General features: G+C 38.9%; 1 protein-coding gene across 1 annotated transcript in view; it reads right to left on the reverse strand.

Moving 5' to 3' along the window:
- Positions 1–15,314, reverse strand: part of COL28A1 (collagen type XXVIII alpha 1 chain) — a 172,996-nt gene that overhangs the window by 141,727 nt on the left and 15,955 nt on the right. Inside the window, exons 7-10 of the mRNA XM_068973166.1 lie at positions 12,950–12,976; positions 7,628–7,672; positions 5,085–5,129; positions 4,032–4,085 (exon numbers count right to left, since the gene is read on the reverse strand). Of these exons, the coding sequence (XP_068829267.1) occupies positions 4,032–4,085; positions 5,085–5,129; positions 7,628–7,672; positions 12,950–12,976 (171 nt within the window). The remainder of the gene's footprint in view (positions 1–4,031; positions 4,086–5,084; positions 5,130–7,627; positions 7,673–12,949; positions 12,977–15,314) is intronic.

Genomic DNA, 15,314 nt, shown 5'->3' on the forward strand with positions numbered 1-15,314 from the left:
CCTCCCAGAGCACAAAGAGGGTCTTCTTCGAAGGAGCAGATTTGGGTGAGATTGGAGATGAAAACATCCTTCAGAAATAACCTCAGAAGGACATCAAGAAATGGCAAAAATTACCCATTGTGGGCTTGGCACACCCAGCATTCTACTGTGTTTATTTGTTCCAAACTAATTTTGGTTACTTGTTCTCTGTGATTTGAAAGGCCTGCCAGTCTTGAGCCATTCTTTCTAGTTATTGGAAGGCCCACTCTATGACCAGATGGAGTGGCTGGCTGACCCACAACAGCCCTTGGGAGGTGGCGTAGGGTTCGGAGGCCTTCAGTTTTTATAGAGAAAGAACGTGGTGTCAGTTTGGGCCTAAGGATATGGCTTCTCAGACACTTGTGTGATGATAGTTCTAACTGATTTTAGAGACCAATGGGGTGATCTTCTTATGAATACCACTCTTGACCCTCATCTCATGTCTGGGAGAGGCTGAGGTGGCCTCAAAGGCTTCATTCTAAGATCTATGTTTTGTTTCTAAGGTAACGAGGTCATTTAGTGTAGAATAGGAGGCACTTTACATATGGAAACTATTAATGACAGAAATGATGTATGAAACAGGGCAAGAATCACATTTTTCTTTGATTTCACACATGCAGTTTTTTCCTTTTATTCTTTGGCCACCTTTTCTGCAGAGCCTTTGATGAAGAAACCCACCCACTGGAGCAACAGAACGGGATTGTCATTCATGAGAGAGACTATTCATAATTTCACATTCATAGACAGGCCTCGTCTAGAAACTCCCATGGAATCTTTGCAAATGTTACAAGTCCAAAGGTTTCTATTTTAAGGTCTCATAGGAGACAAAATATTTGAAGACGCACATTACTGCCTTCTTTTTCCCATGAGAGTCCTCTCCTTCTTTCCTTGCATTTTCAGATGAACATTATAACCAAGTAGACTATAACTCAACAGACTATTGTGGTGTGGTGGTTTAGTCACCAAGTCATGTCCGACTGTAGCCCGCCAGGCTCCTCTGTCCATGGGATTTTTCAGGCAAGTATACTGGAGTGGGTTGCCATTTCCGTCTCCAGGGGATCTTCCCGACCCAGGGGTCAAACCCAGGTCACCTGCACTGCAGGCAGATTCTTTACTGACTGAGCTACTAGGGAAGCCCCAACAGAGTATTGTTTCTAGCCAGAGTATGCTAGAAGGGGAGACATGCAGTTTCCATGCTGTCCAAAAGAAAGACATTTATCTCAGGTTGGCTATCTAGGAAATTCAGCAGTTTTCCTAAGGAGATATAATAAATATAAAATATGGGGGTAAAGAGCAGATTGACTGGGTTGGTATCCTGGTTCTGTCCCTTCATTGCTGTGCAGGCTTGAATTTACTGCTTACACTCTCTGTGCCATAGTAGCCTACTCTGTACTATAGGGGTAAGACTAGGTCATGCCTCAGAAGGCGGTGTTAAATGGGTATTTAGAACGGCATCTGCACGTAGTAAATATATACTCCATAATGCTATAATTATAGAAACTTCACAGTAATGGTCATCCCTGTGTCCACTGGAAAATACAGACTTACTGCATTTTAGAGATTTTGTGGGGGCACAAATTGCAATAGCAATTTCATAAAACCATTTTGTAATAAAATGGTCATGAATGAAAAGAAATGTCACTGAAAAACTTTGTGTCCAAATTGGGAAAAAATAGTTTATCCAGTTTTTAAGATTTAGAAGTACATTCAGGGATGCAAGATGAAATCACGCCCTGAAATCTGACTTTTAAGACAAGAATAAGTGTATAAAACCTAAGACAGTTAATGAATATGCATGCATCTCTGGTTGGCAGATCGAAAGAGGAGTAGAAATTACTAATAGTCTCCAAGTAATAGTCAAGAAACCATTATATCTGTGACCCTAAGCCAAAAATATAACTAGGAGAAAAACGAGAAACTCACTCCCATCTCGCTATCTTCCAACAACCCTCAGTATTCTCTAGATATTGACATCTTTTCAATTGGCAGTGAAGTTTGTGATTTTTAAACCTGTGATAATTTTACATTAAATGTCTTCACCACAATTTTAGGGGGGAAAAGGAAATTTTTAAAAGAGGGGCTCTTGAAAAGTTGAAGTCCTCAACTACTTTTGGAAAAATGACTCCTCTTATGGCGAAGTTGTGAAAGACAAGAATGAAGTGTCATTATGTCAGAAAACTACAGCCTGCCTCAAAATACTTGACTCATTATATTTTCTTTCTAAGAATTAATGCCTTGTTAGAATTAAAAGCTAAATTCTGTGGAAATAAACTCATTTTAAAAGAAAACTCTAAGTAGTAATTGTATGAGACATGAAGAGACATGATCAAGCAATCACGTTCTTACATGAACTGCCATCAGCCATCTCCTGAAGCTGCATGTCCAGCTCCCAGCCCAGCATCTCCACAGATGCCCTGACTTCCAGACTTCATTTCTCATTTTTCCAAAATGACAACTTTGGGCTGGTATGATTCTAATATCCCTCGTGACTCAAAATATCTATAATTATATCACTGTTGCAAACTTCAAATCTGATACCTGATTTTAAGCCTCTTTTTTATGAACAGGTGAAAATTATCATCTTAGGTGACTACAGAATCCAAGAAATAAGTATGGATGTCAAAAAATATATATATATTTTTTTCTGGCTGCAGGATTTTTACCTACGGCCAAAGCAATTTTGTAAAAAACGTCTACTCAGTATTCAAAAGAGCCATTTCTTTCCCTAATGGCACCCCACTCCAGTACTCTTGCCTGGCAAATCCCAGGGACGGGGGAACCTGGTGGGCTGCCGTCTATGGGGTCGCACAGAGTCGGACACGACTGAAGCGACTTAGCAGCAGCAGCAAGGACTGGAAAAGACAGTTTCCCCAGAGGAAGCTTAAGCACATACCTGCTGAGAAGCTCATTCTGTTTTAATTTGCCAATTAAAACTGCCCTGGGAAATCACGCATTGTCATTATCTCATTAAAAATGCTATGTGTGTCCTTCCCTTACCTCTCTCTGAAAAAAGAACATTCAAATAGCCCACCGGCTCCCCACAACTTAAATTTAAAGCACCCTTAAAAGACTGGCTTTACCTAGGGTCCTCTGGGGACAGCATCGTCTCCTCTTATTACTACCATAAATTCTATGGAACTCCAATCACTAACTCAAAAGGTTTACTGGGTATTTACTGTATCTGAAATTTTCTAAGCATTTAGAAGAGTTAAAAAGGCACTAAAATGCCTGTTTTCTGCAAATTAATGGTAACTCTCATTGGAAAACAGGATCTTATAAACTGGTCTTTTAAAGATCCCTTCTATCTCGTCTTTTGGTTCTATCTGACTTATTCAACTGCGCCCTGGCTGTCTTGCCTGGTTATCTGTGGAATGACATTACAAGGCTGATACTGAGAGTTGAGATTGAAAGTGTTAGTTGCTCAGTCAAGTCCGACCCTTTGCAACCCCATGGAGCCCAACAGGCTCCTCTGCCCATGAAGGAGTGGGTAGCCATTCCCTTCAATCCCAACCCAGGGATTAAACCCTGGTCTCCTACATTGCAGGCAGATTCTTTACTATCTGAGCCACAGGGTTATACTATTTCAATTAAAAAGCTTAATTTTTGTCAATATGAAAGTTATAAATCCCTTTCACTTATCAATTGTATACTGAGCTGACATTACCTGTGGGCAATAGAGTGATTTCAATTGTGTTATTTATTACTACTTTTCAATTTCTAGTGAGTCATAAAATGACTAACTCACAGGAGTAAGACGGAAACTCTGCAGAAATTCTGGATAATGGTTACATTTAATAATGCCCCTTTGAATAATATAATAAATGAAAAACTATGATACTAGCTTCCTACATAGACTTAAACATGATTCTGTGTGTGACACCTGGAGATTATTACGTTTTCCCAAAGATTCATCCCCGAAGAATCCACGGACTCCTGCTTAATAAAAACATGCATCACCATAGGTCAATCGGGGAAAGGCACTCTGCCTGTCTATAACCGATGAGTATGATTACCTTATTGCCTTGAAATCCCTTCTGGCCTGGATCCCCAGGAGGTCCAGCAATGCCCTGCTCCAGGATGAAAATGAAGAATTAGTTCCGCGTACAAAAGGCCAATGAGGAATGAATCATTCATAAGGGTCCCTAGAGATCCTGGAGTTGGAAGTCAAGACTGTCTGACTCAGAGTTAAGTGAAGGTTACTCACATGGAGAAATGGGATGAGACAAAATTCCCTGTGTCAAACACACAGCGTCTAAAATAGTACCTAAAGCTGGGAGCGAATATTTATTGATGAGCTGTTCATTTCCTAAACCTGTGCTTCCACCATTATTCCTGTGCTGGACCACTTTCTGGGAAGATTTTGATTAAACAGCTTTTAAAAATACGTATTAATATCTAAGGCATATAACTGAAAATTGGAGTGTCCAATGACCCTTTGATAATAATCAGTTACTGCCCTGCCCTGACACAATTCCAGACCAGAACAAAGAAGATGATGGTTAACAAGATGTCGTCTAGGAAATTGGGGTAAAGGTATAATTTTCAGTAGACTTTTTGAAATGCTGAAATTAGCACTTCACGCATACACACACTCCTCCCATTACAAGTTTAGACAAGGCAAGTCCTCAGACTGGAAAAAACTGATTCGAATCATTTTCTGGAAGAATCATTGCATGTTATTGAGCAGTGACTACTTATGATGGAACAATACAAGTGCTGTAATTTAGATAAAATGCATAGCTTTCCCAGCAGCAGTGCAAACATAGGTACATTTTGTTTTCAATTGCTTTGACATTATGCTTTTATCTTCCTAGACTCTATTTTTTTTTTTCTAACTTTTACTCTTTAGCTACTCTCTAAGTAGACTCACCTGCTGGTAACTATCTTGAGGGAGCCTGGATTAGTTATTCAAAATATTAGAGCATCAGTTTTCAAACTTTGTTTCACACTGTAATTACCTGGGAATCTTCTGACTGAATTGGTAGAGGGTACAAGTGGGCAAAGGGATTTTAAAAGCTTCCTAGATGATTCTAATACAGACTTAGATTTGGTTTTCACTCCCTTACCTGAATTCCTCTGGGTCCTTTTGGTCCATTTGGCCCTGGGGATCCCTGTGAAATAAAATTAGTAGTAAGATATTCTAAATATCTATTTAGTTTGCAGTGATATTAGGCGGCACAGAAGGGACTTTATTCTCAGTAATGGCCAGTCTTCCCAGCTTATCCAAACATCAGATTCATTGTTAACAAAATGATCCTTATTAACAAGCCACCTTGGGTTCCAGCTTTTCTTTAGTAAGAAAATCCGTGCAACTACAATTTTGGATTAATTCGTTACCTATATATATTTGAAATTTTGGTCAGAATTTTAGAAAGCAGTATACTTTGTGGAATACTGTATTCTTCCAACAAGGCAATATCAGTTAAATTAAGTGAGTTTCCACAATGTATACATCACTCTCTTCCCCATCTTCAGGACATGGAACTTGGCAAAACACAGTTTATACTCAATACTCTTCTAACAAAATATTTCAATATGTCTGTTAACTAGGAAGCCCTTTAAAGTTTCTTTCTATAAGAGTATAATCTAGTCTCTCTTTTCTCAAATTTATTTTTTTATTACCAAAATGTAACTTATTTATAATATTTATACCATGACAATTATAGAAAAAACTAAATTAACGGACAACAATCACACAGAGGCAACTGCTGTTAACATTTTAGGCATATTTTCATACAATATTGTTCCCAATAGATTTTTTTTCTTTAAATAATTTGATCAAAATGTATATCCAATTTTATGTCCTCCTTATCTGGTCTTCCATTTGATCAAAAATATTTTGCATGTCATTAAAAACTCTTAGTAAATGGAATAATATCTAAGAATGTGAATCTATCATAATTATAATTAGTCATTTCCCTAGTTTTGACGTTTAAGTTCTTTCCTATGATTTCTATTGTTAGCGATATTATAGTGAATATCTGTGTGTATAAATCTTTGTTCAACTTCTGATCTATCCCTAAGGGTAATTTCCTAGAAGATGATGATTGGCAAAGAGCCTGTAAGCACATTTAAGGCTCTCTTTCACTCTCTCTTGTCTCTCTTATCTTTCCATATGGAAGGATAAAGGAACGTTTCCTCCATAAATGTGCTCAGATCTCCATTCTCACTACCTGAGCAGAGAGAATACATCTTCATTTTATAGAACCCCCATCAATACTGAGTATTATATATTACTTTTATTTTAATATTTTATTGCTAAAATATTTTAATGTTTTAAATTTTACTTCTCTGACTGCTTATATGTTCATTTATTATCCATTTATATTTTCTGTTTTATGTATTTTCCTGTTCTTTGTGCATTTTACATGTAAACTTACCTGAACTCATCATGTCAAGGACACTACATTTCTTTGACTTTAGACATGCCTTTTTTCAGATTTTTACATCTCTGATATCGGAATACATTATACAATCAACCCCATCTTACATTTATAATTGTCAGTTCTTTTCTTTCTTTCTAGCACTGAAAATAATAGGGCATTTAGCAACCCCTGGCATCTTAGTCAATGAACTACTTTAAATCTTTGTCAGCCATTTTTATTTCACATAGTTTTTCCAGTTATTGTTTGACTTTCATTTCTGTTCTGTGTGTCCCTTCTTCAGTTGTTTTCAAGTCCATGTCCATCTCCCGTTTTCAATTATTCTCTGGGAAGAATCCATTCATTATCACACCTTTCGTTTTTCCCAGAGATAATTACCAAGCCTACATTTTTCAGATTCACCTGTCCTTTAACTCTACAGTAGTTTAAAAGCGTTCAGAAAGTCTCAAGCTATTTAAAGCGTTTAGCTAACAGGCCAGGGTCACTATTTTCTCCTTTTCTTCTTACCTTCTGCCTTATTTTCTCTCCTGGACTCTTCCCATAATTAAAAGATGGACACTGAAACACTTTATTATGTTGGTGGCATGCTGTTAACAGTTAACAAAACTATCTACTTTCACTCTGTACTATTTTGGATCCTTTATCATGTTTCAAATACACTCTCTGTGTATTTCTGGTCCATTAAGGAACTCCTTAATATTTTAATATGTCTCCAGTTTACATATTTTATTCCTATTTATTTTCTAATGAAAGGTAAATAACTACTCAGTTATCTGTGGTTGGCTGCATTTTCAGTTTCAAACCCCCTATCTGTGCCTAGTTCTTCCCTATTATTGAAAAGTAGCTCATTAACATATTTCATAGAGTTCTTCATTCTGTTTTGGAAGGTACTTGTTCTCAGGGTTTAATTTACATCTGGAAAACTATTCCACTTTGATCCAGCTGGATCTTAAACTGACTTTGCCAGTTAAGTTCCTCTTTTACCATTAACATTTAGTGGGCCTGGTCCCAAAGGTTAGGGTGCCGCAGAGGCGTGTGAGGGCTCCATTAACTAAAGTTAGGGGTGGCTTTGTTTTCGGCTTCATGTTTCACAGATGTGAAAATTGAACGGTGACTCTCTAATTCCAGTAGTGAGAGCAACATTATGCTTCCCAGGATTTCCTCTTAAGGAAACTCAGCCCCAAAGAGATCACAGCTGTTAGCATTTTAAAAAGCATGTTCCTTACTTTGTCACCCTTTATGCCGGGTTTACCACATTCTCCACGTTCACCCTGAAAAATAAATACACAAGATAAAGAAGATGGTCATTCAGTGTTAGGATTCTTTTTATAAGATTCCCAGCAGAATCTTATGACATTAGCAGTCTGATGAATTAAACACAATTTTATCCTCAATACTGTGGGTTGTTTGCGCATTGAACTCTGAAAAATTTTATCCTTGAGTCATTCCTAACTTAACAGAATCAAATTAGTAATACCACCTAATGAGGCTTCCCATTTTTGAGACATGGATGAAATTAAGAGGAAAGAAACTAAGGCTTAATAAGCATCTACGATATATTATATGCCCTTTGCGTATATGTGATTTAATTGAATCCACATTACAGCCTAGTGAGATCAGTTTTGCCATTCCTTTTTTTTTTTTTTTTTTTTGCAGTTTGGTCCTTAGATGTCTTTTTTTATTGACGTATAGTAGACTTGCAATATTAGATTAGTTTCAAGTGTACAAGACAGTGACTCAACATTTTTATAGATTACACACCATCCAAAGTTATTCTAAAATATTGACTGTATTCCCTGTGCTAGATATTACATCCATGTGACTTATTTATTTTATAACTGGCAGTTTGTACCTCCTGATCCCCTTCACTGTCATCTTATTTTATACATGAGGAAACTGAAGCTCAATAAGATAACTTCACTCCATCATTGAGCTAGTAAAGAGCAGTCAAGGTCTGAAACCAGGTCTACTCAGAGTCAGAGACCTTGTTCTTCCCACAACACCGCATGCTCTGGCCTGAGCACCAACTTTGATCAGTTAGCAGCGTTTGCCTAGAAATCCGTGAGGAAAAGGTTCTGAGAGCATGTTCTGACTTGACAGAGAAGGGAGTCACGATGAATGAGCAAGGTCTGCAGTGAGAGAGAGAGAGAGGGTCAGGCGTGGCGGCAAGCGTGCTGTGTATTTTCCATCATCTCAGCCTACGGTCCTGCCTCTCCTGGCATATTAATGGGGGAAAAATTAAATTGCTGTTTATTATTAGTGTTATTTTATAGACATTATCTCAGTTAATCTGACATCGATGTAAATCATTTAAATCACTGATGTAAATCTTTAATCATTTAATAATGTAAATCACGTCTGAGGTAGATAGTATTAGCTCAGTCTCACAGAATGAAAATTTGTGATTTAAATGTGACTTGCTCAGATAGAATGAGAACTGGGGCCTCTGAATCCTAATCCATTTTATCAGACTTCTAAGACTTTTAATAATTAGAGTTTAAAAGTAACAAAGTCAATTAGAAAAACAACTAAAGTTCGAATTTTCAAAGTGTGCTCACAGATATATTTGTTTGTTCTGAGCCTCCAAGCAATTCATATTTTTAAGAGAAGGCAGTTCTGTTGGGGAGGGTAGATGATTTACATCAACGTCCATGCCAGCCAGTGACTCTTAATCCAGTGCCGTCACTACGAGTTTCTATTTCTGCTGCTGTTTTATTATCTCTGTGCTGCCTTGAACCACTAATACACAATGACGTAAGTAACTTATGCTAGCACGAACGTCACTGCCCTGCTTCCTTCATTAAGGAAACCTTGCTATGAAAAATGTCAGCTAAGCTAAACAGGACGTTTAATGATACAGTGGATTTATACTCTGCTGCAAGCTTCAGCTCCACACAAAATAGCAACAGTTTGCAGACTGACAGCCAACCTGCCGACCACACTTTGCTCTAAGAAGGGAAATGATAATTGTGACCACCAATTATGGATGCAGAGTGTGTGCCAAAACGTCTTGATGTTATTGCTGATCCCCACAACAGCCTTGCAAGGCATATATGTCTCCATTCATCACAAGGAAAATGAGGCTCAGACAGATTAAGCAACTTGTTCGTGACCACAATCTTGAGTCTGTTAGACACCAAGTCTGTGTTCTTCCTCAACCACCCGGAGCTGAACAGGGCATGGTCTGCAAGTTACTCTTCACTAACCTGACATTCTGCCTGGGGTCCTGCCTGGGATATTGCTGGCATCTGCAGCAGGCAAGAGGGAGGTACAATTTTTACATCCAACTATGCCTCTATTCAGAAGCAATCTGTCCTCTCTCCCCATCATATTGTGAGTCAGCCTGACCCAGGAAAAACTGAGCTTTCCCTGAAAACAAGCTGAACGTTTATTTCTCAATGCAAATGGAAAATCACTCTTGAAGAATCAATTAGAAAGCAATTAATTTATTGTTGTGGAGTAAAATGAATGGAAATAAATATGAGTGGGAATAAAATGAGCCAACCACCAAAATATAAAACAGAAAAGTACTGTAAATATGCTCAAAATTCTTTTGGCTAAAAACTCACTTTCCATTTGTCCAGACAGATTTGTTAGCTATAGGGTCCTGAGAGGCAGCATTGGTTTGAGGGTGATTGCCATCAATGAAAATGCTGTACTCATGTTATTTGCCTCTGCAAATGCATTTTCTTCTTTGGTGGGCTCAGTAATCCCTGTGGAATGGTCACAGTTACAAAGTTCCTGAGAGCAAGCACTTCAGAAAACTCTGAACAGATTAGCTCTGTTCCCAGCCTCCAATTTCTGATGCCACTTCAGGTGAAATTCTGGCTTGAATGTGGATAGTTCAGGGTCCTTTCACTCTGATATCTTGTGTTTTCCAAACAAGGGCCCCTCCAGTAAACTTATTATTCTCCAGAAGTTTAAGTGAATCTTTTAAATATATATATACAGAGAGTTTCCTGGTGTTGATAATTAACATATTGTGTAAATCAAGATGGCACCATGGAGAATTTTCTTCGGCTCTATGTATTTGGGACAATTTAGTTAGTGTTGCTCACTCAGTCATATCAGACTCTTTCTGACCCCATGAACTGTAACCTGCCAGGTTCCTCTGTCCATGGGATTCTCCAGGCGAGAATACTGGAGTGGGTTGCCAGTTCCTATTCCAGGGGATCTTCCCAACCCGGGTATCCAACCCACATTTCTTGCACCTCCTGCATTGGCAGACAGGTTCTTTATCATCTGAGCCACCAGGGAATCCCATTTAGCACAATTATTTACAATCATGACACTTTCTTAATTTTCCCATACTTTCATCTGTTCCCTGTCTCTTTATAATAGACCCATATATTTATAGACCAGCTAATAATTTACAGTACATTTTCACATCCATTATTCTATTTCACTTTCCAATCACCCTGTAAATTGTTTGTTTAGTCATAAGTCATGCCTGACTCTTTTGAAACCCCATGGACTGTAGCCTACCAGACTCCTCTGTCCATGGGATTTCCCAGGTAATAATAGTGGAGCGGCTTGCCATGTCCTTCTCCAGTTCTTCCTGACTCAGGAATCGAACCCACATCCCCTGCATTGGCAGGTGGATTTTTTTTACCACTGAACCACCGAGAAAGCCTGATAAATTAAGGAGGCCTGCATTGATCCAGTTCTATACAGATGAAAAAACAGACATTCTAAGATATTGAGTTGTCCATGTTCTTATGGCCAAGTACAGAATCATGGCATTTCTTGCACTCTTCCCCTTTAAGACCTAACATTTCCAGTTTAGGAATATATTTATTTGCTTGTATGTAGGTTTAACTCTAATGTTTACAAGGGCCCTGGGGCAAGAGTGCAAGCAGAGGCCCACATACCATATATCTAAGTAGCTGAAAGCTACAAGTCAAGCTAATAAACTAGTACTGTTCTAACTTCCTTTCTTGACAAATGAACCTACAAAAGGAGTAAAAAGTTAAAGGAGTTTTGGAATTCCTCAGAGGTCCATGTTGCAGACCTTTGCAACCGACCTACAGCCCAGCTCCCACTTCACTTCCCATCTCCAGCTCCTTCCACAGCAAAAGAAGCTGTGAGTGTGTGTCTGTGAAGGTGCCCCAAGCAGTGTAACAAAGCCCCCTCCATGGCCCCTCCTGCCCCAGCAAAGCTTCCATTTGGTTTCCCTCAGGGCTAGGAAGACGATGGACATGGGAAAGAGGTTTGTGTGAGCCTTGACCCATTTGGCAGGGTCTTCTAGGGTGTTAGTACCCAAAGGATGATCCGGGAGAAGGGGCCATGGGCCTCTCACCCTGCAGACTCCTGGCTCCATCATGAGTGAGGAGGTCGGAGGGGACCCAGAACAGGACCCTGTAATGCAGGCCTTGGACTTCCCTGGTGACTCAGATGGTCAAGAACCTACCTGCAATGTGGGCACCCAGGTTCAATCCTTGTATCGGCAAGATCCCCTGGCTACAGAAGATCCCCTGGCTACCCACTCTAGTATCCTTGCCTGGAGAATTCCTTGAACAAAGGAGCCTGGTGGGCAATAGTCATGGGGTCGCAGAGAGTCAGACACGACTGAGCAACTAACACTTTCACTTGCCCAGGTCTGAGGGTTTTAGGACAGAATGAATGATAGTGACATGTTCTGATTTTAAATAGCTTATCTGACCATAGAGAGCATATAATAGTAGCAGCATAAACTTAGGAATGAACAACTGAACACTCTCAAAGATTCCTGAACTCCAGTCTAACACATTCATTTCTTTTGAATCAGTTTGATGTCATAATTTGTAATTTTCAAATAATCATAAAATAACAACTCACAACCTTTGTTTGTCAAATTCACTTCTCCTGCAAGTTCTACCTAGATGATTGACTAAATGAAATAAGTAGTTCTTTACTGCTTAAGCAGGATGACCCATCCTCTTTCCCCCGGTAGATGGTCTTATGTCTACATTTCATGGGAAGCTAAGTGCCAGGGGACTAGCCTAATTGCAGTATTGCTGTATTCTTTTGTATATAGAAACTTTTGGGCTGGATCCTTGTGATGCATGGCTGTAAAAGTCAGGATTCTGTATTAAAAACAATTCATATTTGCAGGACTAAGAGAGACTAAATTCTGATCTCAGGAATCTTGGGCCACCTTCTATTCTTTATAGCATATACCCATATCTTAAGTTCTATTATTATTTTATGTTAACAGAGTTTAAAATGTACTTAGGAATTTGAGAATCCAGACTTCCAAAAATAAGGTAAAATAACTTTTATTAAGTTTATAAACGGGCTTCCCTAGTAGCACAGACAGTATCTGCCTGCAATACAGGAGTCCCAGGTTCGCTCCCTGGGTTGGGAAGATCCCCTGGAGAAGGGAATGGCACCCCACTCCAGTATTCTTGCCTGGAGAATCCCATGGATGGCGGAGCCTGGTGGGCTACAGTTCACGGAGTCACAAAGAGTCCAACACGACTAAGTGACTAACACATATACATGAGTATATAAATACAGTTATGTTTCTATTTTTCTTTATAAAATTCTATTTGTTGTTACCAACTTACCTTCTCACCCTTGTACCCAGGGATTCCCTAATTAAAAAAGAAAAGTAGAATACGATATTAGCAGGCATAGTTTGAGGAAGTATCTGATGTTTTTCATTTATAAAGTATAACAAAGCACATTTGTACAGTCTTGGAAAGTAAGACCATGTAAAGATAAGCTCGTTCACTTATCTTTGCTCTTAGGGAATGTGCATATAGTAGAGGGAAGAAAAGAACCATGTTTCCTTTTATTATATTCTATTCTTAGTTCCACATATTTTTTTTTCAAACCCAATTTCTTACCCTTTGGCCCAAAGCAAAAGGAGAGACTATATACACTGAAACTCACTGTAGCAGTGACAACCTATAACAGTCCTTTCAAAATTGTTATATTGACTTTTAAACTATGAACTCTCACAGCTGAGGATGTTCCATGGAGACTGTTAGAGAAACTGGCTTTGAAAACGAGCTGAGAGAATGACCTTTAAAATGCCCGTAAATATTTATATCCATTCAGGTCCTCCTTTCAAATTCGGTCTCGAATATAGAGCATCAAGGAAATGAATGGTTCCTTTGTCAACCCTGGTGAGACAGTGACCTTTAAGTTACTATATTTTATCCCACGCTAAATAAGGGGCCAGCGATTCTGCAGCTCTTGTGTGTCACTCTTGGGAACGCTGCACAGCCTTCTCCGTTGTGTCACTGCCCACAGTCCTTTAAGTAGCACGATACTGAATTTTAACCTGATTGGGAAATTACCAGCTTTAAGCAACATCAAGTCTTTAACTGGATCGAGTGTCTTTTTCACACAACTATAGTTTCCAAGTGTAAAAATAGAATTGTAATATATATTTTTAAGTGAGCTGGAGAAACCAGTGGAATAAACAAGATGTGAATGTAGTTACGTGTGAATCAGAGTACAAAATTTTGTTGTGTAGGACTTCTTTACAAAAGATAAAAAGGAAAACTTTAGGAAACAAATAACACTTCTCTCCAAATGTGCAGTCACTGAGAAATTGAAGAGTAAAACTAGTAAAAAGAAGGAAATGTTACGGTACAATTTAATCCATGTTGGAAACACTTATCCACGTAAATGGTTTAAGGTTTAGTATAGTGCTTAAAGTTGAAGCCCATAGTTAAACTGGTGTTCTTTATAAAAACAATTCATGTTTTCAGCACTAAAAAAAAGCTGGACTTCCTATCTCAGGAATCTTGGGTGATCTGCATTCCCTCTAACCCACCATCATATTTAAAATCCTGTCATTATTTTATGTTCAGAAATGTGAGATTATATTTAGGAAGGAGCCAATACAGTTTACAAAAATAAAGGAATGTTATTTTTTATAGCATAATTTTTTTCCTGTTTTATTTTCTTGCTTTTTTGTTTGTTTGTTTTCTTTTTAGTTTTTTCCCTGAGATCTCTGGTTTTACTTATTAGTTTTAAAATACTCAAATTTAAGACAGTCAACACTGTGCTCATTGGTCTCTGCAAAATTTGTTTCTGACTTTCCTATTTCTATTAATGGTACCATCATATTTCAAATCATACAGAAATCAAAAGTTTATAATCATCTTTTCTCTCTACTTACCCCTTCCATTCTTTTAATCCAACGAATTAAAATTCTCCAACAGCTTCCAGGGCACTTGGTTTCATACAGAGCTTCTTGTTTGTTGGTAATTACACCTATGTGTATAATTAGTGTTTTTTTTTTTTTTTTTTTTGCCACACCACAGGAACTTTTCTTGGCCAGGGATCGAACGCATGCCTCATGCAATGGAAGCACAGAGTCTCCACCATGGGACCTGCATGTAGGTCCCAGGGCCCTTAGTTACAAATCAAGGCCCATGCGATCCAGCCCCTGCCTACCTCCCAGCCTCATCTTCTACCCCAACTCTTCCTCGAGCTCTGGCTCTCTTCCCATTTCCTGCGCCCACCAAGCTTCTTCCGCCTTGGTGCCTTTGTACCTACTGCTCTTTCTGCCTAGGAGCCCATGTGACCTTGTTTTGTATTTTCATAACCAACTCAATGGACATGAGTTTGAGCACGCTCCAGAAGTTGGTGATGGACAGGGAGGCCTGGTGTGCTGCAGTCCATGTGGTCATAAAGAGTCAGATGTGACTAAGTGACTGAATGGAACCTTCTCACTGACTGGAATTCTTACTCACTGATTCACCTATTGATTGCCTCCTGCTGCGTGAACACTTCGTGAAACACGGTCTCTCTACCTTGCTCACCTCCATTTCCGTGGCACGCAATATAGGGCCCAGCACATAGCAAGTGCTCAGTAAATCCTGCTGACCAGCTGAGGCAGAGTGAGTCACCACATCCCTGCATTTCTGCACCTTCGTGGTTCTCACAATGTTCCCCTCCTTTCTGTTTTGTCAT

The sequence above is a fragment of the Capricornis sumatraensis genome, chromosome 5 (genome assembly GCF_032405125.1).
Source record: "Capricornis sumatraensis isolate serow.1 chromosome 5, serow.2, whole genome shotgun sequence".
In the NCBI taxonomy this organism is placed as follows: Eukaryota; Metazoa; Chordata; class Mammalia; order Artiodactyla; family Bovidae; genus Capricornis; species Capricornis sumatraensis.